At 49.2% G+C, this 27,325-nt stretch overlaps 2 protein-coding genes across 2 annotated transcripts in view; one reads left to right on the forward strand and one right to left on the reverse strand.

The window, feature by feature from the left end:
• LOC147091935 (uncharacterized) overlaps positions 1-27,325 on the forward strand; it is a 162,128-nt gene that overhangs the window by 102,137 nt on the left and 32,666 nt on the right. The gene's annotated exons all lie outside the window — the stretch shown is intronic.
• Positions 16,761-17,692, reverse strand: LOC147091937 (uncharacterized). Its single transcript, XM_085976944.1, has one exon. The coding sequence runs from the start codon at positions 17,686-17,688 to the stop codon at positions 16,858-16,860; it is 831 nt and encodes a 276-aa protein (XP_085833070.1). The 5' UTR covers positions 17,689-17,692; the 3' UTR covers positions 16,761-16,857.

Below are 27,325 nucleotides of genomic sequence, written 5' to 3' on the forward strand. Positions count from 1 at the left end.
ACAGGCGTCCCTTGCCCGAGCAGAAACCGCAGACTGCGTCGCGCTCGCCGAAGAGGCGGATAAGATTTACGCAGTCCGGCAACAAAACTGCGCCCTCGCGCAACGCCCCGCCACGAAGAGCCCGGCCCTGGCTCCGACAAAGGCGCCTCCGACGACCGGTTTCTGCTACTACCACGCTCGTTTTGGCCTGAAGGCCCGCTGCTGCCGCTCGCCGTGCATTTTCGTTACCAGACCATCGAATAGACTGCCGCAAGTCATGCACGCCGGTCCCGGTACTTCCCCCCGCTGTGATGGCGATCGGTGCTTCCGGGAATCTCACCTACGTAACCGACTCCATCTCCGGCCGTCGTTTTCTATGCGACAAGGGGGCGCAATGCAGCATACTGCCCGCCTCGGTCATAGACCTTCGCTCCGGCAGCCGTGGTCCCCCTATGCAAGCGGCCAACGGGGGTTCGATCCGCACTTGCGGGAAGCGCCTCGTCCGAGTATGTTTCGGTGGACAGTTTTTCAGCTGGCATTTCATCACCGCTCAAATCTCACAGGCCCTGTTGGGTGCTGACTTTTTAGGTGGACGTGAAAAATCGACGCCTCGTTCGCGCCACCACGCTCGATGATATTTCGGGGACGCGCAGCACGGCTGCGTCACACACGATTTCATGTGCGCGGCCGCAGCCCGACGATTTCGCCCAGCTCTTCGAGGATTTCCCCGAGCTGACGAAGCCCAACTTTTTGGCTCTGACCGTCAAGCATAGGGTGGAGCACCATATTTCGACTACCGGCTCACCCGTTTACGCCAGGGCGTGACGTTTAGAGCCCAGTAAGCTAGCGGCAGCAAAGACGGAGTTCGCCGTGATGGAAAAAATGGGGATCATCCGTCAGCCCAGTAGCCCCTGGTCCTCCCCGCTCCACATCGTCCCCAAGCCCGGCAGGGGATGGCGGCGCTGTGGGGATTATCGCCGCCTCAACGACATAATGACGCCTGACCGCTACCCCATTCCCCATATACAGGACTTCTCAGCACATTTGGCGGGGACGTCCATCTTCTCCAAAATCGACCTCGTCCGTGGTTACCATCAGGTGCCGGTGCACCCTCAGGATGTCGAAAAGACAGCGGTAATTACCCCCTTTGGACTCTTTGAATTCCTGCGAATGCCCTTTGGGCTTAAGAACGTGGCACAGGCGTTTCAGCGCCTCATGGATTCAGTCCTGTGGGACCTTGACTTTCTGTTTGTTTATTTGGACGATATTCTGGTTGCCAGCACCTCCAAGGAGGAACACCTCGAGCACCTTCGGGTCCTTTTCAGACGGCTTCAGCAGCACCGCCTCATCGTTAACTCGGACAAATGCTGTTTCGGCCTATCGCAACTGGATTTCCTGGGCCACCGCATAACCCCACGGGGGCAACGCCACTTCGGGTCAAGGTGGAGGCAATTGCGGCGTTCCCGAAACCAAAATCCGTGAAAGCTTTACAGGAGTTCCTGGGGATGGTTAACTTCTATCATCGTTTCATCCCCAGGGCTGCACAGCTCATGCGTCCTCTATATGAGGCCCTCAGAGGCTCGACAGGAAAGGACCCTGTGGTATGGTCACAGGACATGGATCGTGCTTTCGAGGAGATGAAAGCCGCACTCGCCAATGCGACCATGTTAGCACACACCCTGCCAGGAGCCACCATCGCTCTCACGACGGATGCGTCAGACTATGCGGTGGGGGTTGTCCAGGAGCAGTGGGTCGACGGCGCGTGGGAACCCCTGGCCTTTTTTAGCCGCCAGCTACAGCGGCATGAACGCCGGTACAGTACTTTCGATTGAGAGCTGTTGGCTTTGTTTTTGGCCATCCGCCATTTACGTTTCCTCCTCGAAGGACGACGCTTCATCACATTTGTCAACCACAAGCCATTGCTGTTCACAATGGCCAAGTCTGCGGAACCATGGTCGGCTCGGCAGCAACGGCAGCTGACGTACATATCGGAGTTCACCACTGACATCCAACATGTGGCCGGTAAGGACAACGTCGGCGCTGATTGCCTTTCCCGCACCGCCGTCCAGGCCGTCCAATTGGGCATTGACTACGCACAGATGGCGGTTGACCAAGCGGACGACCCGGAGACCCAGGGTTTTCGTTCGGTTCCAAACAGCCTCCAGCCGAGGGATGTGCCTTTCCATTCCGCAGGTACCACTCTGCTCTGCGACGTTTCACTGGGTGCACCCCGTCCGATCGTCCCGTCTAAATGGCGTCGTACGATTTTCGATGCCTTACACGGCCTATCGCCCCCTGGGGTGCGGGCATCGCAAAAACTGCTGGGCTCCAAATTCGTATGGAGGGGAATACGCAAGGACGTCAGGGACTGGGCGAACACTTGTGTTGTTTGCCAACGGTCCAAGGTGCAGCGCCATGTCAGAGCCCCGCTCCCCACCTTCGAGGTCCCGGAACGGCGATCTGATCATATTCACATCGACTTAGTGGGACCACTCCCACCTTCTCGGGGCTTTACGTACCTTTTGACGATGGTGGATCGCACCACGAGGTGGCCGGAGGCATTTCCCCTGACGTCCACCACATCTGCGGACGTTGCTCGAGCTTTCGTTTCATCCTGGGTAGCCCGTTTTGGTGTCCCTGCGGACATTTCGTCGGATCGGGGGCCGCAATTTTCGTCCGAACTCTGGAACGAGGTGATTTCTGTGTTGGGCGTTAAACTCCACCGCACTACGGACTATCACCCACAGCCGAATGGCTTGTGCGAGCGGTTCCACCGCTCCTTGAAGGCGTCGCTCAGGGCCAGCCTGCTGGATGCATCCTGGGTTGACAAACTACCGTGGGTGATGTTAGGACTCCACACGGTGCTGAAGGAAGATCTCCAGTCGTCGTCGGCGGAGATGGTTTACGGGCAACCGCTTCGAGTCCCAGGTGAATTCCTGCCGTTACCTACGTGACCATGGTCCGCGGCCACACAAAAAGAGACCCTCCGGGATGTGGCCCGCTGTTTCCGCCCAGTTCCGACCTCACGGCACGGTTTGCTTTCGTTCAACGTCCCGGGGGAGTTGTCGAAAGCCAAGTTTGTGTTTGTGTACCAGGACGGCCATCATACCCCGCTCGCACTGCCGTATGCCGGACCCTTCAAGTTTTTGCAGGCAGGTGACAAGAGTTTCGTGATTGACGTCGGGGACAAACTGGATCACATCTCTGTCGATCGCCTTAAGCCTGCGCACCTGGACCTCGAACGACCGATCGAGCTGGCGCAGCCTCCGCACCACGGCCGGCGGCCGCTACCACACCTGACACCGCCGTACCACCTACCAGTTTGCCGCCTGCTCAGCGTTTTCCCCTCCGGGTATTTCGGAGTCGGTCCAACAGACTTGTCCGACCTCCTCAGCGATTGACTCTTTTCGTTAAAGACAATTCTGGGGGGCGTATGTGGCAAAACCACTAAGTGACTTACATAATTGTCTGTAACCAATGTTATTACCTCTAGCATTAATTGTCTGTAACCAATGTTATTACCTTTCAAGTTGGCTCTGGCTAAACAGAGCTAGATCGACAACATCGTGATCTGACGCGATGACGTCATCACGTGGGTCACGTGACATCCCCTTCGATGGGAAACGTGATGACATCATGACGTCAGAGGTAGAGGGCGGGACCAGCCAGTCCTCATGTGGATTGAAAGAGAAAATACCTGTTTTGAGCTTCTCCTGTAGTTTCTTGTTTTGTAAAGTTCTTAGACAATAAATTCAGTTTGTTAACTTCCAGTAAGTTATAGATTCTTTGTTAGGAGTGCAGAGACTCCTACAAGAGACCATTTACATATTCTGTCTGTGGGAAGAGCTTTGAAACCTCTGGGGAGCTGAAGGGACACCAGCGAGTTCACACTGATGAGAGACCATTTACATGTTCTGAGTGAGGAGGACATAAAAAACCTGCAAATGGACATAGACAGGCTAAGTGAGTGGGCAGAAATTTGGCAGATGGAATATAATGTTGGAAAGTGTGAGGTTATGCACTTTGGCAGAAAAAAATCAAAGAGCAAGTTATTATCTAAATGGAGAGAAACTGCAAAGTGCTACAGTACAAAGGGATCTGGGGGTCCTGGTACATGAAACACAGAAGGTTAGTATGCAGGTGCAGCAGGTGATCAGGAAGGCCAATGGAATCTTGGCTTTTATTGCAAGGGGGATGGAGTATAAAAACAGGGAAGTCTTGCTGCAGTTATACAGGGCATTGGTGAGGCCACACCTGGAATACTGCATGAAGCTTTGGTTTCCATATTTAAGAAAAGATATACTTGCTCTCGAGGCGGTTCAGAGAAGGTTCACTCGGTTGATTCCGGAGATGAGGGGGTTGACTTATGAGGAAAGGTTGAGTAGGTTGGGCCTCTACGCATTGGAGTTCAGAAGAATGAGAGGCGATCTTATCGAAACATATAAGATTGTGAGGGGGCTTGATCGGGTGGATGCGGTGAGGATGTTTCCACTGATGGGTGAGACTAGAACTAGGGGGCATAATCTTAGAATAAGGGGCTGCCCTTTCAAAACTGAGATGAGGAGAAACTTCTTCACTCAGAGGGTAGTAAATCTATGGAATTTGCTGCCTCAGAGAGCTGTGGAAGCTGCGACATTAAATAAATTTAAAACAGAGATAGACAGTTTCCTAGCTGATAAGGGAATTAGGGTTACGGGGAGCGGGCAGGGAAGTGGACGTGAGTCTAGGTTTGGATCAGCCATGATCCTATTGAATGGCGGAGCAGGCCCGAGGGGCCGTATGGCTGACTCCTGCTCCTACTTCTTATGTTGTAAGAGCTTTAAAAGCTCTGGGAACCTGAAGAGACACCAGCGAGCTCACATTGTTCTGTAGCGCAGGGCCCTGTAGACAGCTGGTGCATCATGAACATGGAATGGATGAACGTTTTGAAATTCTTGTACTGCTGTTTAATCTTTAAGGTTGTTGTGCTGATGATTCCCTTCGATTGACTGTTCATGGTGTTACATAGAATGTACAGCACAGAAACAGGCCATTCGGCCCAACTGGTCTATGCCAGTGTTTATGCCCCGCACCCACCCTATTTCAATTAACCCGATCAACATCTCCTCCCATTCCTTTCTCCCTCATGTAGCTTCCTCATAAATGCATCTGTGCTGTTAACCTCAACTACTCCCTGTGGTAGTGAGTTCCCCATTCTCACCATTCTCTGGGTAAAGACATTTCTCCTGAATTCACTACTGGATTTGTTAGGGACTTTTATATTTATAGCCACATAAATATGATGAGATTTTGTTAAGCTGACCAGTATGTTGTTGTACTTTGTCTTTTTCTGATGAATGAAACATTACTGAGCCCCTGTACCCGTGTTATGGGATGAAGTGCCAGACAAGTAAAGGCACAACGTCTGGGTGTGAATCTGATAATAACCTCACAGACCGTATAGGTGTGATAGCCAGACGGGCTTGTGGTTATAGTCTGGTCACAGATGGACTAAATTCCCTGAATTAGCAGGAGTTCAGGAGGCGGTCAACAGATGGGTCCAAACAATCCCATTTCCTGAGCGGTAACCAAGCTTGTGTATAAGAACAAACCACTTAAGCCATTGTCAGTTGGAACAGACTCGAGAAGATCGCGCGCGAATCCACTGTACTTCTATTCTCCAGATTGAGGGAATTATCACCCGATCTGTGTTCTGCAGCGCTCTTAATAAAGCATGGAGAGACAATTTGTGTTCTTGTGAGCTTGATTATCTGGTATCCGAAACCCTGGGACTCCCGCTCATTAGGGTCAACCTCAATGTGTGGAAAGGGATTCCCTGGTGTGTCCCACCCGCTGACACACCAGAGTGTCCACATTGTGACTACGGTGGGTCGATTCCACTGTTTCCGATGCTTTTAATCACATCCAGGACTGAACCATGTTAATTCAGGCAACTGGGGCTTGTTAATGTTAAAACCCCAATAACTGGGCTGGATTTTAATATTCTTCATGAATAGAAACATAGAAGATAGGAGCAGGAGTAGGCGATTCGGCCCTTCGAGCCTGCTCCGCCATTCAATGAGATCATGGCTGATCATCCAAATTCAGTACCCTGTCCCTGCCTTCTCCCCATATCCCTTGATCCCTTTAGCCTTAAGAAATATATCCAACTCTTTTTTGAATATATTTAATGAACTGGCCTCCACCGCCCTCTGTGGCAGAGAATTCCACAGGTTCAACACTCTCTGGGTGAAGAAATTCCTCCTCATTTCAGTCCTAAATGGCTTACCCCTTATCCTTAGACTATGACCCCTGGTTCTGGACTCCCCGGCCATCATAAACATCCTTCCTGCATCTAGTCTGTCCAGGCCTGACAGAATTTTATAGGTTTCGATGAGATCCCCTCTCAATCTTCTAAACTCCAGTGAGTATAAGCCCAATCGACACAATCTCTCCTCATACGTCATTCCTGCCATCCCAGGTATCAGCCTGGTGAATCTTCGCTGCACTCCTTCCATGGCAAGAACGTCCTTCCTCAGGTAAGGCGACCAAAACTGCACACAGTACTCAAGGTGTGGTCTCACCAAGGCCCTGTACAACTGTAGCAAGACATCCTTGATCCTGTACTCGAACCCTCTTGCTACGAAGGCCAACATACCATTTGCCTTCTTAACCGCCTGCTGCATCTGCATGCTTACCTTCAGCGACTGGTGCACAAGAACACCCAGGTCTCTTTGCACTTCCCCTTCTCCCAATCTATTGCCATTCAAATAATAATCTGCCTTCCTGTTTTTGCCACCAAAGTGGATAACCTCACATTTATCCACATTATAGTGCATTTGCCATGTTTCTGCCCAATCACCCAATCTGTCCAGATCGTACTGGAGTTTCACGACATCCTCCTCACAGCTTACCCTCCCACCCAGCTTTGTGTCGTCTGCAAATTTGGAGATATTACATCCAATTACCTCGTCCAGATCATTAATATATATTGTGAACAGCTGGGGTCCTAGGACCGATCCTTGCGGTACCCCACTAGTCACTGCCTGCCACTCGGAAAATGACCCGTTTATTCCAACTCTTTGCTTTCTGTCCGCCAACCAGTTCTCTATCTAAGTCAATACCTTGCCCCCAGTCCCATGTGCCTTAATTTTGCACGCCAATCTCTTATGTGGGACCTTATCGAAAGCCTTCTGAAAGTCCAAATACACCACATCCACGCGTTCTCCCTTATCTATTTTACCAGTTACATCCTCAAAAAATTCCAGTAGATTAGTCAAGCATGATTTACCTTTTGTAAATCCATGTTGACTTTGTCCGATCCTGTCACTGCTTACCAAGTGCTCTGCTATTACATCTTTTATAATAGATTCTAGCATTTTCCCCACTACCGATGTCAGGCTTACCGGTCTATAATTCCCTGCTTTTTCTCGACCACCTTTTTTGAATAGTGGGGTAACATTAGCTACCCTCCAATCCATGGGTACTGTTCCAGAGTCTATCGAGTTCTGGAAGATGACCAGCAATGCATCTACTATTTCTAGGGCCACTTCATTTGAAACAGTCTATTGAGTTGCAGTTTCTACAATAAGCTAATGGATGACTTGTTACATACATTCCCCGTCCTTTCAATAATTTAACTGTGAGCTGTGGTCAGTAGGTGGCACGCTTGCCTCTGAGTCCCACTCCAGAGACTTGAGCACAAAAATCTAGGCTGACACTCCAGTGCAGTGCTGAGGGAGTGCTGCACTGTCGGACGTGCCGTCTTTCCAATGGGATGTTAAACCGAGGCCCTGTCTGCTCTCTCAGGTGGACATAAATGATCCCATGGCACTATTTCGAAGAGGAGCAGGGGCGTTATCCCCAATGTCTTGGCCAATATTTATCCTTCAATCAATGTTGGTACATGGAACTCGGTTAATTCAGCTTCTGAAAGGTGTTTGTGTTTAGTTCATTCGATATGGGGAAAAATGTGGTTAGTATTAGAGAGAGAGGGAGATATACAGATATCACTTAGCAACCAACCACCCTTGGATATTTTCAGAATAGAATGTTTAGATTAGAAATGTTATGTTATGATAAGAATGCCTGCAGACTAGAAGGGTTCTGCTTACCACAGCAAGGCCACGGTACTTTTACGTGCATCTAACGTTGTTGATGTATGTTGAAGAAACTGTTGACTTGTGTCTCTGGACGATGCAGTAACCAGAGACTACCATATTAGGCAATGCCAGTTCCAGTTTGATAAGAAAGCACTGTATAAATATACTGCTGACTTGTAGGTGGCGGAGAGGCTTTTGGGAGTCAGGAGGTGAGCCACTGGCTGCAGAATACCCAGCCTCTGATCGTTCCTCCTTGTCAGGATTGAGCTGAATTCCTTCCTGTTGAAAAATGCTTCGTGTGACATTAGGAGTTAACCCCTTAGTAGCAGTATAAAACATGTGAAATATTCAACTGTGGCAAAAATAATGAATGGCTGATGGGTCCTTTTTAAATGTGGAGGCTCAGATAATCAAAGTCCCAGTAACTCTTTTCCGAGGGTACAAAGGTCCTGTTTAAATAAAAGAGCGAGCATAGTGGATATGGAAGCTGGTGGGGGCGGGGGGTCAATAGAAATTTTCCAGACTGAGATGGACACATGGTTGTTGGGTAAGTGTATCGAGGGATGTGGAAGCTGGTGGGGGCGGGGGGGTCAATAGAAATGTTCGAGACTGAGATGGACACATGGTTGTTGGGTAAGTGTATCGAGGGATGTGGAAGCTGGTGGGGGCGGGGGGGTCAATAGAAATGTTCGAGACTGAGATGGATACATGGTTGTTGGGTAAGTGTATCGAGGGATATGGGAGCTGGTGGGGGCGGGGGGGTCAATAGAAATGTTCCAGACTGAGATGGACACATGGTTGTTGGGTAAGTGTATCGAGGGATGTGGAAGCTGGTGGGGGCGGGGGGTCAATAGAAATGTTCCAGACTGAGATGGATACATGGTTGTTGGGTAAGTGTATCGAGGGATATGGAAGCTGGTGGGGGCGGTGGGTCAATAGAAATGTTCCAGACTGAGATGGACACATGGTTGTTGGGTAAGTGTATCGAGGGATATGGAAGCTGGTGGGGGCGGTGGGTCAATAGAAATGTTCCAGACTGAGATGGACACATGGCTGTTGGGTAAGTGTATCGAGGGATATGGAAGCTGGTGGGGGCGGGGGGTCAATAGAAATGTTCCAGACTGAGATGGATACATGGTTGTTGGGTAAGTGTATCGAGGGATATGGGAGCTGGTGGGGGCGGGGGGTCAATAGAAATGTTCCAGACTGAGATGGACACATGTTTGTTGGGTAAGTGTATCGAGGGATATGGGAGCTGGTGGGGGCGGGGGGTCAATAGAAATGTTCCAGACTGAGATGGATACATGTTTGTTGGGTAAGTGTATCGAGGGATATGGGAGCTGGTGGGGGCGGGGGGTCAATAGAAATGTTCCAGACTGAGATGGATACATGTTTGTTGGGTAAGTGTATCGAGGGATATGGGAGCTGGTGGGGGCGGGGGGGTCAATAGAAATGTTCCAGACTGAGATGGATACATGTTTGTTGGGTAAGTGTATCGAGGGATATGGGAGCTGGTGGGGGCGGGGGGTCAATAGAAATGTTCCAGACTGAGATGGATACATGTTTGTTGGGTAAGTGTATCGAGGGATATGGGAGCTGGTGGGGGCGGGGGGTCAATAGAAATGTTCGAGACTGAGATGGATACATGGTTGTTGGGTAAGTGTATCGAGGGATATGGAAGCTGGTGGGGGCGGGGGGGTCAATAGAAATGTTCGAGACTGAGATGGATACATGGTTGTTGGGTAAGTGTATCGAGGGATATGGGAGCTGGTGGGGGCGGGGGGGTCAATAGAAATGTTCCAGACTGAGATGGACACATGGTTGTTGGGTAAGTGTATCGAGGGATGTGGAAGCTGGTGGGGGCGGGGGGTCAATAGAAATGTTCCAGACTGAGATGGATACATGGTTGTTGGGTAAGTGTATCGAGGGATATGGGAGCTGGTGGGGGCGGGGGGGTCAATAGAAATGTTCCAGACTGAGATGGACACATGTTTGTTGGGTAAGTGTATCGAGGGATATGGGAGCTGGTGGGGGCGGGGGGTCAATAGAAATGTTCCAGACTGAGATGGACACATGGTTGTTGGGTAAGTGTATCGAGGGATATGGAAGCTGGTGGGGGCGGTGGGTCAATAGAAATGTTCCAGACTGAGATGGACACATGGTTGTTGGGTAAGTGTATCGAGGGATATGGAAGCTGGTGGGGGCGGTGGGTCAATAGAAATGTTCCAGACTGAGATGGACACATGGCTGTTGGGTAAGTGTATCGAGGGATATGGAAGCTGGTGGGGGCGGGGGGTCAATAGAAATGTTCCAGACTGAGATGGATACATGGTTGTTGGGTAAGTGTATCGAGGGATATGGGAGCTGGTGGGGGCGGGGGGTCAATAGAAATGTTCCAGACTGAGATGGACACATGTTTGTTGGGTAAGTGTATCGAGGGATATGGGAGCTGGTGGGGGCGGGGGGTCAATAGAAATGTTCCAGACTGAGATGGATACATGTTTGTTGGGTAAGTGTATCGAGGGATATGGGAGCTGGTGGGGGCGGGGGGTCAATAGAAATGTTCCAGACTGAGATGGATACATGTTTGTTGGGTAAGTGTATCGAGGGATATGGGAGCTGGTGGGGGCGGGGGGGTCAATAGAAATGTTCCAGACTGAGATGGATACATGTTTGTTGGGTAAGTGTATCGAGGGATATGGGAGCTGGTGGGGGCGGGGGGTCAATAGAAATGTTCCAGACTGAGATGGATACATGTTTGTTGGGTAAGTGTATCGAGGGATATGGGAGCTGGTGGGGGCGGGGGGTCAATAGAAATGTTCCAGGCTGAGATGGACACATGTTTGTTGGGTAAGTGTATCGAGGGATATGGGAGCTGGTGGGGGCGGGGGGTCAATAGAAATGTTCCAGACTGAGATGGACACATGGTTGTTGGGTAAGTGTATCGAGGGATATGGAAGCTGGTGGGGGCGGTGGGTCAATAGAAATGTTCCAGACTGAGATGGACACATGGTTGTTGGGTAAGTGTATCGAGGGATATGGAAGCTGGTGGGGGCGGTGGGTCAATAGAAATGTTCCAGACTGAGATGGACACATGGCTGTTGGGTAAGTGTATCGAGGGATATGGAAGCTGGTGGGGGCGGGGGGTCAATAGAAATGTTCCAGACTGAGATGGATACATGGTTGTTGGGTAAGTGTATCGAGGGATATGGGAGCTGGTGGGGGCGGGGGGGTCAATAGAAATGTTCCAGACTGAGATGGACACATGTTTGTTGGGTAAGTGTATCGAGGGATATGGGAGCTGGTGGGGGCGGGGGGTCAATAGAAATGTTCCAGACTGAGATGGATACATGTTTGTTGGGTAAGTGTATCGAGGGATATGGAAGCTGGTGGGGGCGGGGGGTCAATAGAAATGTTCCAGACTGAGATGGATACATGGTTGTTGGGTAAGTGTATCGAGGGATATGGGAGCTGGTGGGGGCGGGGGGGTCAATAGAAATGTTCCAGACTGAGATGGACACATGTTTGTTGGGTAAGTGTATCGAGGGATATGGGAGCTGGTGGGGGCGGGGGGTCAATAGAAATGTTCCAGACTGAGATGGATACATGTTTGTTGGGTAAGTGTATCGAGGGATATGGGAGCTGGTGGGGGCGGGGGGTCAATAGAAATGTTCCAGGCTGAGATGGACACATGTTTGTTGGGTAAGTGTATCGAGGGATATGGGAGCTGGCGGGATCGGGGGGTCAATATAAATGTTCCAGACTGAGATGGATACATGGTTGTTGGGTAAGTGTATCGAGGGATATGGAAGCTGGTGGGGGCGGGGGGGTCAATAGAAATGTTCCAGACTGAGATGGATACATGGTTGTTGGGTAAGTGTATCGAGGGATATGGAAGCTGGTGGGGGCGGGGGGTCAATAGAAATGTTCCAGACTGAGATGGACACATGGTTGTTGGGTAAGTGTATCGAGGGATACGGAGCAAAGGCGGGTAACTGGAGTCGAGGTATGGATCAGCCATGTTCTGATTGAATTGCAGAACAGGCATCGATGGGGCTGAAAGGCCTCCACCAGTATTCTGGGCTGGAGAACCATAATGATGGTGGGCTAAAAATAAACCCATTTCAATTTAATTTAAAATAAAACAATACTTTAGAAAATATGATTAAATATAAAATAAATATTCACAACCTCCGCCTTTTTACTTTAGACACGCCCCTCCTCCAGCATTCATCTGTGTGAAAGGCTTAGAGCGTGCGGAATTCTTAAAGTGTATCCAGGAGAGCTTTTTGAGCCAGCATGTAGAAAGTCCTACAAGAGAGGGGGCGATACTGGACCTAATACTAGGGAATCTAGCAGGGCAAGTGGTAGAAGTGTTAGTAGGAGAGCATTTTGGTGACAGTGACCATAATTCGGTGAGATTTAAGGTAGTCATGGAAAAGGACATAGATGGACTGGAAATAAAGGTTCTAAATTGGGGGAAGGCCGATTTTAATATGATAAGGCAGGATCTGGCCAAAGTGGACTGGGATCAGCTACTTGGAGGAAAATCCACATCAGAGCAGTGGGAGTCTTTCAGAAAGGAAATAGAGAGAGTACAACGCCAACATGTTCCTGTAAAGGTCAAGGGTGGGAACAACAAGCCCAGGGAACCCTGGATGTCAAGGGATATACGAGAATGGATTAGGAAAAAAAGGGAGGCTTTTGGCAGATACAAAGGGCTAAAAACAGTGGAAGCCCTAGAGGAGTATAGAAAGTGCAGGGGGGTACTTAAAGAAGAAATTAGGAGAGCAAAGAGGGGGCATGAAATAACACTGGCGGGCAAAATAAAGGGAAATCCCAAGGTGTTTTATAAGTATATTAAGGGCAAGAGGATAACTAGGGAAAGAATAGGGCCCATTAGGGACCAAAGTAGCAATCTGTGTGTAGAGCCAGAAGATATTGGTGGGGTTTTAAATGAATATTTTGCATCTGTGTTCACTATGGAGAAGGACAATGTAGGCATATAAATCAGGCAGGGGGATTGTGATATACTTGAACAAATTAGTATTGAGAGGGAGGAGGTACTAGTGGTTTTAATGAGCTTAAAAGTGGATAAATCCCCAGGCCCAGATGAGATGTATCTCAGCCTGCTGTGTGAGGCAAGGGAGGAGATTGCAGGGGCTCTGACACAAATTTTCAGAACCTCTCTGGCCACAGGGGAGGGACTGGAGGACAGCTAACGTAGTACCATTATTCAAGAAGGGTAGTAGTAGGGATAAACCAGGGAATTACAGGCCAGTGAGCCTAACATCAGCAGTAGGGAAATTATTGGAAAAAATTCTGTGGGACAGAATTAGTCTCCACTTGGAGAGGCAAGGATTAATCAAGGATAGTCAGCATGGCTTTGTCAGGGGGAGATCATGTCTAACCAATTTGATTGCATTTTTCGAGGGGGTGACTAGGTGTGTGGATGAGGGTAGTGCAGTAGATGTAGTCTACATGGACTTCAGTAAGGCTTTTGACAAAGTCCCGCATGGGAGACTGGTCAAGAAGGTAAGAGCCCATGGGATCCAGGGCAACTTGGCACATTGGATCCAAAATTGGCTTAGTGGCAGGAAGCAGAGGGTGATGGTTGAAGGTTGTTTTTGTGACTGGAAGCCTGTGTCAAGTGGTGTACCGCAGGGATTGGTTCTGGGTCCCTTGCTGTTTGTAGTGTACATTAATGATTTAGATATGAATGTGGGAGGTATGATCAGTAAGTTCGCAGATGACTCAAAAATTAGTGGAGTGGTAAATAGCGGTGGGGGGGAAGCATCAGGCTACAGGATGATATAGACGGATTGGTCAGATGGGCAGAACAGTGGCAAATGGAATTTAACCCTGAAAAGTGTGAGGTGATGTATTTTGGGAGGACTAACAAGGGAATACACAATGAATGGTAGAACCCTAGGAAGGACAGAGGATCAGAGGGACCTTGGTGTGCATGTACATAGATCCCTGAAGGCAGCAGGACAGATAGATAAGGTGGTTAAAAAGGCATATGGGATACTTGCCTTCATTAGCCGAGGCATAGAATATAAGAGCAGGGAGGTTATGATGGAGCTGTACAAAATACTAGTTAGGCCACAGCTGGAATACTATGTGCAGTTCTGGTTGCCACACTATAGGAAGGAAGTGATTGCATTGGAGAGGGTGCAGAGGAGATTCACCAGGATGTTACCTGGGCTGGAGCGCTTCAGCTATGAAGAGAGACTGGACAGGCTGGGGTTGTTTTCCTTAGAGCAGAGAAGGCTGAGAGGGGACCTGATTGAGGTGTACAAAATTATGAGGGGCATAGATAGGGTAGATAGAAAGGAACTTTTCCCCTTAGTGGAGGGGTCAATAACCAGGGGGCATAGATTCAAGGTAAGGGGCAGGAGGTTTAGAGGGGATTTGAGGAAAAACTTTTTCACCCAGAGGGTGGTTGGAATCTGGAACTCACTGCCTGAAAGGGTGGTAGAGGCAGAAACCCTCACAACATTCAAGAAACATCTAGATGAGCACATGAAACGCCATAGCATACAAGGCTACGGACCAAGTGCTGGAAAATGGGATTAGAATAGGCAGGGCTTGATGGCCGGCATGGACACGATGGGCCGAAGGGCCTCTTTCTGTGTTGTATAACTCTATGACTCTAACATTCTGCATTTCCATCTCCAACAACAGATTGTATTTATATAGCGCCTTTTATACAGTAAAAGCTCCCAAGTCAGAGGAGCGGCACCAAACAAAATCTGACACCGAGCATAGATATCGGGGTAGGCGACCAAAAGGCTTGGTCAAAGAGGGAAGTTTTAATGAAGGTCTAAAGGAAGAGAGAGAGAGAGGCAGAGAGGTTTCGGGAGGGAATTCCAGAGCTCAGGGCCTGTCAAAATCTCGACTCCGAGTAAGACTCTAGACACCGTGTTCCGTCATAAAAGTAACACTTTAATGTTTTACTTGCATAAGGGAAGCGTGTCTCAGTCAATGGCTGAGACAACAACTTCAACGAGCACTCTTTCGGACTCTGTATTTATACAGTGTAACAAACAACTCCTGATTGACACATCATTATCATACATCAAACCGTTTCATGCACAAGAACAATGAATAGAACATCTTATCACATTCCTGTATGTTCACATAGTTAATCATTGCTACATAAACAAAGACATCTGTCACCACAGACTTACTCCTGTTCTTCTTACGTTCTTCAGTTCCTTTTATCTACAGGCTGTACATAAGAACATAAGAAATAGGAGCAGGAGTAGGCCAATTGGCCCCTCGAGCCTGCTCCACCATTCAATAAGATCATGGCTGATCTGATCCTAACCGCCAATCTACTATCACAGAACTATCTCCTGAATCTAACAGAATTAGACACATGAAATAGGAGCAGGATCAGGCTACACAGCCCCTGGGCCCGCTCCGCTACCCACAGGGCCATGACCGATCCGAACCTAGACTCATGTCCAAATTCCTGCCCGCTCCCCGTAACCCTTAATTCCCTTTACTTCTAGGAAACTGTCTATTTCTGTTTTAAATTTCTGTAATGATGTAGCTTCTACAGCTTTTTGGGGCAGCATATTCCATGGACCTACCACCCCCTGAGTGAAGTAGTTCCTCCTCATCTCAGTTTTGAAAGAGCAGCCCCTTATTCTAAGACTATGCCCCCTAGTTCTAGTTTCACCCATCATCGGGAACACCCTCCCCGCATCCACCCGATCCAACCCCTTCACAATCTTATATGTTTCAATAAGATCGCCTCTCATTCTTCTGAACTCCAATGAGTAGAGTCCCAATCTACTCAACCTCTCCTCATATGTCCATCCCCTCATCCCTGGGATTAACCAAGTGAACCTTCTTTGTACTGACTCGAGAGCAAGTATGTCTTTTCTTAAGTATGGACCTTGGGAGCGGCTTTGGTACTTAGCACATTCTGTTCTGGCTGTGTTCCAACAGTCTTGCATCAGCTATTTCAATACTTGAACTTTTAACCCATGTCAACTCGTCCATCATGTTTACGAAATTGACACAAAACTATACAGGATATTTTATATTTCCACATTCCCAGGCAGCTGAAGGCCCAGCCGCCAATGGTGGAGCGATGTAAATCGGGCAAGGGGCCAGAATCGGAGGAGCACAGATATGGCGGAGGGGTGTAGAGCTGGAGGAGATTACAGAGATAGGGATGGGTGAGGAGGCCATGGAGGGATTTGGAAACCAGGATGAGAATTATTAACCGGGAGCCAATGTAGGTCAGTGACTCCCACACCACTTACTGGATCTGTCTCCGTTCACGTTCCCAGGGGATCATTGTACCTGAAAAATGTGGGGACTCTCGCTCATCCAGCAGGAGATCCCCGCCCTTTCTGGTGGGTGAATGGAAGGTCCCATTGTGTCTTCTACACAGGTCCGTAAATACTGCCAGCCAGGATTAGTCAGGACTTGTGGGTCCTATCTGACCCCAAATTGTGTCAAAGGTTAATTTGCGATTGTCGTTGAAAGTTAATTATGTTAATGCAAAATAATTTCAGCTGAGATTCCCTGAATTAAGAGGATCAAGGACAGCAATTCTTAAAGGGCCGCTGCAGCACCCCCACCCCCCCCGACAGTCATAAGTCAGCTCTCGTCTTACAGACATCAAGGACTCGACACACTGTATGTTGGAAACAAAGCTGATTTACTTGACATATATGCAAAATATTAAGCTCCAGCCCAGCTCGAGTGGGCCATTCACATCAGTATCGACAAACCCCAACCGCCAGAGTGAAGATCGCTCAGTCCTGGATGTGATTTAACAGCAGCAGAATCGAATCACTCCCATCAAGTGTGGACTCGCTGGTGCGTCAGCAGGCGGGAGGAGCGAGTGAATCCCTTCCCACACACGGTGCAGGTGAACGGCCTCTCCCCCGGTGTGGACTCGCTGGTGCATCAGCAGGCTGGAGGACCGAGAGAATCCCTTCCCACACACGGTGCAGGTGAACTGCCTCTCCCCGGTGTGGACTCGCTGGTGTGTCAGCAGGCGGGAGGAGCGAGTGAATCCCTTCCCACACACGGTGCAGGTGAACTGTCTCTCCCCGGTGTGGACTCGCTGGTGCGTCAGCAGGCTGGAGGACCAAGAGAATCCCTTCCCACACACGGTGCAGGTGAACTGTCTCTCCCCGGTGTGGACTCGCTGGTGCGTCAGCAGGCTGGAGGACCAAGAGAATCCCTTCCCACACACGGTGCAGGTGAACTGTCTCTCCCCGGTGTGGACTCGCTGGTGTGTCAGCAGGCGGGAGGAGCGAGTGAATCCCTTCCCGCACAACATGCAGGTGAACGGCTTCTCCCCAGTGTGACTGCGCCAGTGAATCTCCAGCCTCGAGGGGTTACTGAATCCCTTCCCGCACTCACCACATTTACACGGTCTCTCCCTGGCGTGGCTGCGCTTGTGCCTCTGCAGATTGGACGATCGGCTGAATCCGAGTCCACACGTGGAATATGTGTGCGGTTTGCCTGCGCTGTGATCGCTGCTTTCTCCTTCCATGTGCAAAGGCCGATGATATTCAGGTCCTGATGAATCGAGCGACTCTGTCTGATCTTGACGTGATGTTTGGTCTGAGCTTCCTGTCTGTAAATGCTCCATTTCTAAAACCCTGTAAAAGGAGTTTAGAAAGGGGTAAGAGGGAGAATGTTGTAGGATAGAATCATAGAATGGTTATAGCATGGAAGGCAGCCATTCGGCCCATCGAGCCCATGCTGACTCTCAGCTAGTCCCACTCCCCCACCTTTTCCCTGTAGCCCTGCAATTCTTTTTATCCAACTCCCTTTTGAAAGCCGTGATTGAATCTGCCTCCACCACCCTTTCAGGCATTGCATTCCAGATCCTAACCACTCGCTGCGTAAAAATGTTGCCTTTGTTTCTTTTGTCAATCACCTTAAATCTGTGTCCTCTGGTTCTCGACCCTTCTGCAATGGGAACAGTTTCTATCTATTCTGTCCAGACCCCTCATGATTTTGAACACCTCTATCAAATCTCCTCTCAATCATCTCTGCTCCAAGGAGAACAACCCCAGCTTCTCCAGTCTATCCACGTAACTCATTCCTGGAATCATTCTCATAAATCTTTACTGCACCTTCTCTAAGACCTTCACAACCTTCCTAAAGTTTGGTGCCCAGAATTGGACACAGCACTCTAGTTGGGGCTGAACCAGTGTTTTATACAGGTTCATCATAATTTCCACACTTTTACTTTATACCTCTATTTATGAAGCCCAGGATCCCATAAGCCTTTTTAATCGCTTTCTCAACCTGCCCTGCCACCTTCAATGATTTGTGCACATATACCCCCAGGTCTCTCTGTTCGTGTACCCTCTTTAGGATTGTACCATTTAGTTTATATGTCCTCTCCTCATTCTTTCTACCAGAATGTATCACTTCGCACTTTTCTGCGTTAAATTTCATCTGCCACGTGTCCACCCATTTCAGCAGCCTGTCTATGTCTTCCTGAAGTCTATCACTCTCCTCCTCACTGTTCACTATACTTCCAAGTTTTGTATCATCTGCAAATTTTGAAATTGTGTCCTGTATACCCACATCCAAGTCATTAATCTATATCAAGAAAAGCAGTGGTCCTAGTACCGACCCCTGGGGAACACCACTGTATACGTTCCTCCAGTCCGATAAACAACTGTTAACCACTACTCTCTGTTTTACATACATACGTACGAATTAGGAGCAGGAGTAGGCCACTCGGCCCCTCAAGCCTGCCCCGCCATTCAATAAGATCATGGCTGACCTGATTACTCCACATTCCTGCCTACCCGATAACCTTTCACCCTTTTGCTTATCAAGAATCTATCTACCTCTGCCTTAAAAATATTCAAAGACTCTGCTTCCACCGCCCTCTGAGGAAGAGAGTTCCAAAGACTCACGACCCTCTGAGAAAAATTTCTACTCATCTCTGTCTTAAATGGGCGACCCCTTATTTTTAAAGTGACCCCTAGTTCTAGATTCTCCCACAAGAGGAAACATCCTCTCCACATCCACCCTGTCCCGACCCCTCAGGATCTTATATGTTTCAATCAAGTCACCTCTTACTCTTCTAAACTCCAGCAGATACAAGCCCAGCCTGTCCAACCTTTCCTCATAAGACAACCCGTCCATTCCAGGTATTAGTCTAATAAACCTTCTCTGAACTGCTTCCAACGCATTTACATCCTTCCTTAAATAAGGAGACCAATATTGTACACAGTACTCCAGATGTGGTCTCACCAATGCCCTGTATAACTGAAGTATAACCTCCCGACTTTTGTATTCAGTTTCTCTCGCAATAAACGATAACATTCTATTAGCTTTCCTAATTACTTGCTGTACCTGCACACTAACCTTTTGCGATTCATGCACTAGGACCCCCAGATCCCTCTGCATCCTCTCACCATTTAGATATTATGCTTCTTTTTTATTCTTCCTGCCAAAATGGACAATTTCACATTTTCCCACATTATACTCCATTTGCCAGATCGTTGCCCTCTCACTTAACCTATCTATATCCCTTTGTACCTAGGGGCACCTTCACTATGAGGTCATTATGTCTCCTTATGTCCTCTACACAATTTACTTTCCTACCTATCTTTGTGTCATCAGCAAATTTAGCAACCATACCTTCGGTCCATTCATCCAAGTCATTTATATAAATTGTAAAAAGTTGAGGCCCCAGCACTGATGCCTGTGGCACACCACACATTGCATCTTGCCAACCAGAAAATGACCCATTTATGCCTACTCTCTGTTTTCTGTTAGCTAGCCAATCTTCTATTCATTCATGCCAATATGTTACCCCCTACACCATGAGCTTTTATTTTCTGCAATATCCTTTGATGTGGCACCTTATCAAATGCCTTCTGGAAATCTAAGTACAGTACACCCACCGGTTCCCCTTTATCCATAGCACATGCTACTTCCTCAAAGGACTCCAATAAATTGGTTAAACATGCTTTCCCTTTCACAAAACCATGTTGACTCTGCCTGATTACCTTGAACTTTTCCAAGTGCCCTGCTGTAACGTCTTTAATAATAGCTTCTAACATCTTCCCTATGACAGATGTTAAGCTAACTGGCCTGTAGATCCTGCTTTCTGTCTCTCTCCCTTTTTGAATAAAGGAGTTACAGTCACTATTTTCCAATCTAATGGAAGCTTCCCTGAAGCTCGGGAATTTTGGAAAATTAAAACCAACGCATCAACTATCTCACTAGCCACTTCTTTTAAGACCCGAGGATGAAGTCCATCAGGCCCCGGGGACTTGTCAGCCCGCAGCTCCAACAATTTGCTCAGTAGCATTTCCCTGGTGAATGTAATTTTCTTGTGTTCCCCCTCCCTTCCATTTCCTGGTTTACAGCTATTTCTGGGATGTTACTTCAATCCTCTATAGTGAAGACTGATGCAAAATACCTGTTCAATTCAACTGCCATCTCCTTATTTTCCATTATTAATTCCCCAGACTCACTTTCTATAAGACCAACGCTCACTTTGTTAACTCTTTTTTAAATATCTATAGAAACTCTTAATATATGTTTTTATATTTCTAGCTAGCTTTCTCTCCTTGGAGTTTTGCTTTCTCGTTGGAATGTATCTATTCTGTGTATTCTGAAATATCTCTTAAATGTCTGCCACTGCATCTCTATTGACCTATCCCTTAACCTAATTTGCCAGTTTACTTTAACTAGCTCTGCTTTCATGCCCTCATAATTGCCCTTATTTAAGTTTAAAATACTAGTCTTGGACCCACTCTTCTCTCCCTCAAACTGAATGTAAAATTCAATCATATTATGATCGCTGCTACCTAGGGGCGCCTTCACTATGAGGTCATTAATTAATCCTATCTCGTTGCACAATACCAGGTCTAGTATAGCCTGCTCTCTGGTTGGCTCCAGAACGTGCTGTTCAAAGAAACTATCCCGAAAACATTCTATGAACTCCTCATCTAGGCTACATTTGCCCATCTGATTTTTCCTGTTTATATAGAAACATAGAAGATAGGAGCAGGAGTAGGCCATTCGGCCCCTTCAGCCTGCTCCGCCATTCAACGCGATCATGGCTGCTCATCCAAATTCAGTACCCGGTCCCTGCTTTCTCCCCATACCCCTTGATCCCTTCAGCCTGAAGAAATATATCCAACTCCTTCTTGAATATATTTAATGAATTGGCCTCAACTGCCTTCTGTGGTAGAGAATTCCACAGGTTCACCACTCTCTGGGTGAAGAAATTCCTCCCCATTTCTGTCCTAAATGGCTTACCCCTTACCCTTAAGACTGTGACCCCTGGTTCTGGACTCCCTGACCATCGGGAACATCCTTCCTGCATCCAGTACATCCAGTCCTGTCAGAATTTTATAAGTTTCAATGAGATCCCGTCTCATTCTTCCAAACTCCAGTGAGTATAAGCCTAATCGACCCAATCTCTCCTCATACGTCATTCCTGCCATCCCAGGTATCAGCCTGGTGAATCTTCGCTGCACTCCCTCCACGGCAAGAACATCCTTCCTCAGATAAGGCGACCAAAACTGCACAAAATCTCAAGGTGTGGTCTCACCAAGGCCTGTACAACTGCAGCAAGACATCCTTGTTCCTGTACTCAAACCCTCTCGCTACGAAGGCCAACATATCATTTGCCTTCTTAACCGCCTGCTGCACCTGCATGCTTACCTTCAGCGACTGGTGCACAAGGACACCCAGGACTCTTTGCACTTCCCCTTCTCCCAATCTATTGCCATTCAGATAATAATCTGCCTTCCTATTTTTGCCACCAAAGTGGATAACCTCACATTTATCCACATTATACTGCATCTGCCATGCTTCTGCCCAATCACCCAACCTGTCCAAATCATCCTGGAGTTTCTCGGCATCCTCCTCACAGCACACACGCCCACCCAGCTTTGTGTCATCTGCAAACTTGGAGATATTGCATCTAGTTCCCTTGTCTAGATCATTTATACATATATTGTAAATAGCTGGGGTCCAAGGACCGATCCCTGCGGTACCCCACTAGTCACTGCCTGCTACTCGGAAAAAGACCCGTTTATTCCAACTCTTTGCTTTCTGTCTGCCAACCAGTTCTCTGTCCAAGTCAATACCTGGCCCCCAATCCCATGTGCCTTTACTTTACACGCTAATCTCTTAAGCGGGACCTTATTGAAAGCCTTCTGAAAGTCCAAGTACACCACATCCACTAGTTCTCCCTTATCTATTTTACCAGATATATCCTCAAAAAATTCCAGTAGATTAGTCAAGCACGATTTACCTTTTGTAAATCCATGTTGACTTTGTAGATTAAAATCCCCCATGATTATTGCCATACCTTTCTGACAAGCTCCCATTATTTCTTCCTTTATACTCCATCCTACCGTGTGGTTACTGTGAGGGGGCCTGTACACCACTCCCACAAGTGACTTCTTGCCTTTATCATTTCTCATCTTAACACACAGGTGCAGCAAGCAATTAGGAAAGCTAATGGTGTGTTAGTCTTTATTACAAGAGGATTGGAGTATAAGAGTAAAGAAGTCTTACTGCAATTATACAGGGCCTTGGTGAGACCACACCTGGAGTATTGGTACAGTTTTGGTCTCCTTACCTAAGGAAGGATATACTTGCCTTAGAGGGAGTGCAACAAATGTTCACCAGACTGATTCCTGGGATGGGGGGATTGTCCTATGAGGAGAGATTGAAGAGACTGGGCCGATATTCCCAGGAATTTTGAAGAATGGGAGGTGATGTCATTGAAACATGTAAAATTCTTACAGGGCTTGACAGGGTAGATGCTGGGAGACTGTTTCCCCCTGGCTGGGGAGTCTAGAACCAGGGGTCACAGTCTCTGAATAAGGGGTCGGCCATTTAGGACTGAGATGAGGAGAAATGTCTTCACTCAGAGGGTGGTGAATCTTTGGAATTCTCTGCCCCAGAGGGCTGTGGAGGCTCAGTCATTGAGTATAATCAAGGCTGAGACAGACAGATTTTTGGACTCATGGGGAATCAAGGGATATGGGGATCGGGCGGGAAGGTGGAGATGAGGTAGAAGATCCGCCATGATCTTATTGAATGGCAGAGCAGGCTCGAAGGGCCGAATGGTCTGCTCCTGCTCCTATTTCTTATGTTTTTAAGAAAGCTGTTTGCTATAGCCTGCTGCGCAACGACAAATTCACAGAGGATTTCAGTTACGTGGAGAGACTGGAGAAGCTGGGATTGTTCTCCTTGGAGCAGAGAAGGTGCAGCGGAGATTTAATAGAGGTGTTCAAAACAGGAAGGGTTTTGATAGAGTAAATAGGAGCATGGGAACAGGAGGAGGCCATTCAGCCCCTCCAGCCTGTTCCGCCATTCAATGAGATCATGGCCGATCTGTGTCTTAACTCCACCCACCTGCCTTGGCTCCATATCCCTTTGCTCCGTTGTCTAGCAAAAATCTATCGCTCTGGGATTTAAAATGATGAATTGAGCTGGCATCGACTGCTTCCTGTGGGAGAGGCTTCCACACTTCTACCACCCTTTGTGTGAAGAAGTGTTTCCCAACTTCTCTCCTGAATGGCCTGGCTCTGATTTTAAGGTGATGTCCCCTTGTCCTCGACTCCCCCACCGGCGGAAAAAGTTTCTCTCTATCTACTCTACCAATTCCTTTCAAAACCCTAAAATCCTCAATCACTCCTTAACCTTCTAGATTCCAGGGAACACAAGCCTAGTTTATGTAATCTCTCCCTCATAATCTAACCCTTGGAGCCTGGGTAACATTCTGGTGAATCTGTGCTGCACTCCTTCCAAGGCCAGTATATCCTTTCTGAGGTGCGGTGCCCAGAACTGTACACAGTGCTCCAGGGAGTTCTTGGGAGTTAATGTGCGTAGGTCCCTGAAGGTGGCGGGACATATTGAGAGAGTGGTTAACAAAGCATATGGGATCTTGGGCTTCATAAATAGGGGTATTGAGTACAGATGTAGAGAAGTTATGCTGAACCTTTATAAAGCGCTGGTTAGGCCACAACTGGAGTATTGCGTCCAGTTCTGGTCACCACACTTTAGGAAGGATGTGAAGGCCCTTGAGAGGGTGCAGAGGAGATTTACCAGAATGGTTCCGGGGATTGGGGATCTTAGCTACAAGGACAGGTTGGAGAAGCTGGATTTGTTTTTATTAGAGCAAAGGAGGTTGAGGGGTGATTTGATCGAGGTGTACAAGATTATGATGGGTTTGGATAGGCTAGACGGGGAAAGGCTGTGCCCAGTAGTTGATGGTACAAGGACTAGGGGATGCAGATTTAAGGTTTTGGGCAAGAGATACAGGGGGGGGTGTGAGGAAAACTTTTTTATGCAGCGAGTGGTGATGACCTGGAACTCGCTGCCGACGGAAGTGTTGGAAGCGGAGACACTCAGGCCTAGAAATTCAGTTGCTTGCGCCAGCCGGTAGCGCCTTAGGAGGAGGAGATGTTGGGCGCTAGGCGGCTAGCGGCCGGGCGCAGCGCGATCTGCGCCTCTCCCCAACTTCACTCACGATTTAGCAGCGGCGCAAAGTCTTTGCGCGCGCTCAGCTGCGCGCGCAGATCCTGACGTCATTTCCTCGTGCAACGCCCTTTGTGCGCCCCAAACCGGAAATTCAGTCGTGACGCCCTATTGTGCGCCTGGCGCCCCTAGCGACTGGTAGAGGGGAACGGTTCTCAGTCGATGCGGGGCACGGGGGGCGCAAATTAAAGGGCACACCTCCTGCAGTAGAAAAGGCTGCCATTTTGCAGCACACCTTTTTGAGAGACGAATCTTTGCAGAGAAACCAAGGTAGAGAGCTTTCTGCTTTGGCTCAACACTCGGACAGGTACTTGTGGCTTCAGGCCACAGCTTTCCACTTGTCTTTGCCTTCAGTGACATATCATTGTTTGCTAACATATAATGGGGGCTGCAATGGGTACAAACGCTGGCCTTCTCCATTGCATCCAAAGGGTTCACAGACGCCGTGAGAGAGTGGCAGCCCTGGCTAGACGGAGAGGGGCAACAGGCGTCGGGAACGGAGGCCTTACCCACCCAGGGTATACCGCCAGCAGTTCTCCTATCTGAACATGTCTGACGAGCAGTGTGTTCGGAGGCTGCAATTCCGAAGGGAGGTGGTCACTGAGATCTGCCACCTGCTTGGCGGTGATCTGCAGCCACATCTGAGGAGCAGGACGTCTCTGTTGGTGGCAGTGAAGGTGACGGTGGCTCTCAACTTCTATGCCACCGGCTCCTTCCAATCCGCTACTGGGGACATTTCCAACATCTCCCAGTTCGCCGTGCATTGCTGCATCTGCCAGGTGACCAATGCCCTTTTCAAAAGGAGACGTCAGTTCATCTCCTTCTCCATGGCCCTTGTCAAACAGCAATAGCGTGCAATGGGCTTTGCAGCATTCGCGGGCTTCCCCATGGTGCAGGGCGCCATTGACTGCACGCATGTGGCTTTGTGGGCACCTCTGGAGAATGCCGAGGATTACTGCAACCGGAAGGGCTACCATTCGCTGAACGTCCAGCTGGTGTGTGACCACAGGCAGCTCATCCTAGCTGTCAATGCCCGCTTTCCAGGCAGCAGCCACGATGCCTTCATCCTGCACCAGACGTCTGTGGCAGACATGTTCCAGGCCCAGCCTCACCCACGAGGATGGCTTCTCAGGGACAAAGGCTATCCTTTGTGTGCCTGGCTGATGACCCCGCTCCGTGCGCCCAGCACCCCTGCTGAAGAGGGATACAACGAAAGCCATCAAGCGACCAGGAACATCATCGAACAAACAATCGGCGTCCTGAAGCAATGGTTCCGCTGTCTGGATCGTTCCGGTGGAGCCCTGCAATATTCGCCGGAGCGAGTCTCCCATTTTGTGGTCGTTTGCTGCATGCTGCACAACCTGGCTATCCGCAGGACTCAGCCACTGCCACCAGAGATTGGAGGACCACCTGAGGAGGAGGAGGAGGAGGACGACCAGCACAGGAGGGAGGCAGAAAGTGCAAGGGCCGCCCGTCGCTGGCTTATTGAACGTCGGTTCTAGGCCCCCTCTCAGGGAATGGCTTGTGCCAATGTCACCAGATGAATGTAGCCGCTCCACAAGCCCTCAGCCGAGCAGGGCAACCAGGACTTGCAAAAAAAACCATGCACAGTGCGATTTAAGAACATTAATTTATTGCAAACCTCTGCCCTTCCCACATTGCAACCTCATGTTGAGAAGCCCCCTCCAAAAACACAAAACTAACAGTCTCGGCCTTACAAAACAAAGAAAGACACCAGTCTCGGCCTTACAAAGACAAAGAAAGACACCAGTCTCGGCCTTACAAAAACAAAGAAAGACACCAGTCTCGGCCTTACAAAAACACAACTACACCAGTCTCGGCCTTTCAACAAACACAAAGCATTTGTGCAGACCTTCTACTTTTTGCCCTGCGAGGGCGATGCCTTTCGCATCCGTGACTGGCCCCTGCCCGCCCTGCAGCTCCTCCTCAATGGGACCCCAGTGGCTGCAGCAAGGCTGGGGGAAGGCTGCTGAGGGTCAGATGGCGAGATGGCAGATGCCCTTGGGGGTCGGCCTGCACCAGCTCTGGCCCTGGAAGGTCCGGCTGCTGACTGCTCCAACTCTGCTTGGGTGGCAGCAGTCTGTCCAGCGGCTCGTGGCAGCTGCAATGGCGGAGTGGCAGTGTTGGCTGCAGGAATGGTGCCAACCTGACAGATCATAGGTGCTCCCTGGTCGCCTGATACATTGGCACTCGCACGGGCCAGCACTGCAGCATGCGCAGCAAACAGCTGAAGAACAGACTGCTGGGCTGCTGCTGTGCGGCGAGTGCCCTGGCGATGCCTGGCTGATCCAGCGAGGGTGGCAGCAGTTAGTGCCCGTGTGGCCCTGGTCTGTGTCCGCATGACAACAGCCAGTGAATGAACGGTACGACTGAGCACTTGGCTCGAAGCCGCCTGTGCTGCCGCGAAGTCCTGCAGACTCCTGGCCTGTGCTGCACTGAATTGTTGCAGACTCCTGGCCTGTGCTGCTCCGAATTCCTGCACACTCCTTGACAGAGACTCAATGGAGTCAGGCATCCTTGCCACTGCAGCCATGAGCTCATTGTGCCTGCGCTCAGCCTGGACGGCCATTTCCTCCAGGAGCCGCACCTCCTCTGCGCTCACCGTCGCAGGACTGGAGGCCGCACTCACCCTCTGGGGAGAAGTCCGCCGAGCTTCCCCACCCCTCCCGCGTTGCTGCAGGCCGCTGGGCCCCGGAGCTTCACTCTCCTCCGACCCTTCCCCCCGG

Source organism: Somniosus microcephalus, unplaced genomic scaffold (assembly GCF_052327205.1).
Source record: "Somniosus microcephalus isolate GS21.2 unplaced genomic scaffold, FLI_Smic_1.0 unresolved_chr3, whole genome shotgun sequence".
NCBI classification, from domain to species: Eukaryota; Metazoa; Chordata; class Chondrichthyes; order Squaliformes; family Somniosidae; genus Somniosus; species Somniosus microcephalus.

Coding starts and splice junctions, on each gene's coding strand:
- LOC147091937 (XM_085976944.1), bottom strand. CDS start 17,688: ATGGAGCATTTACAGACAGGAAGCTCAGACCAAACATCACGTCAAGAT.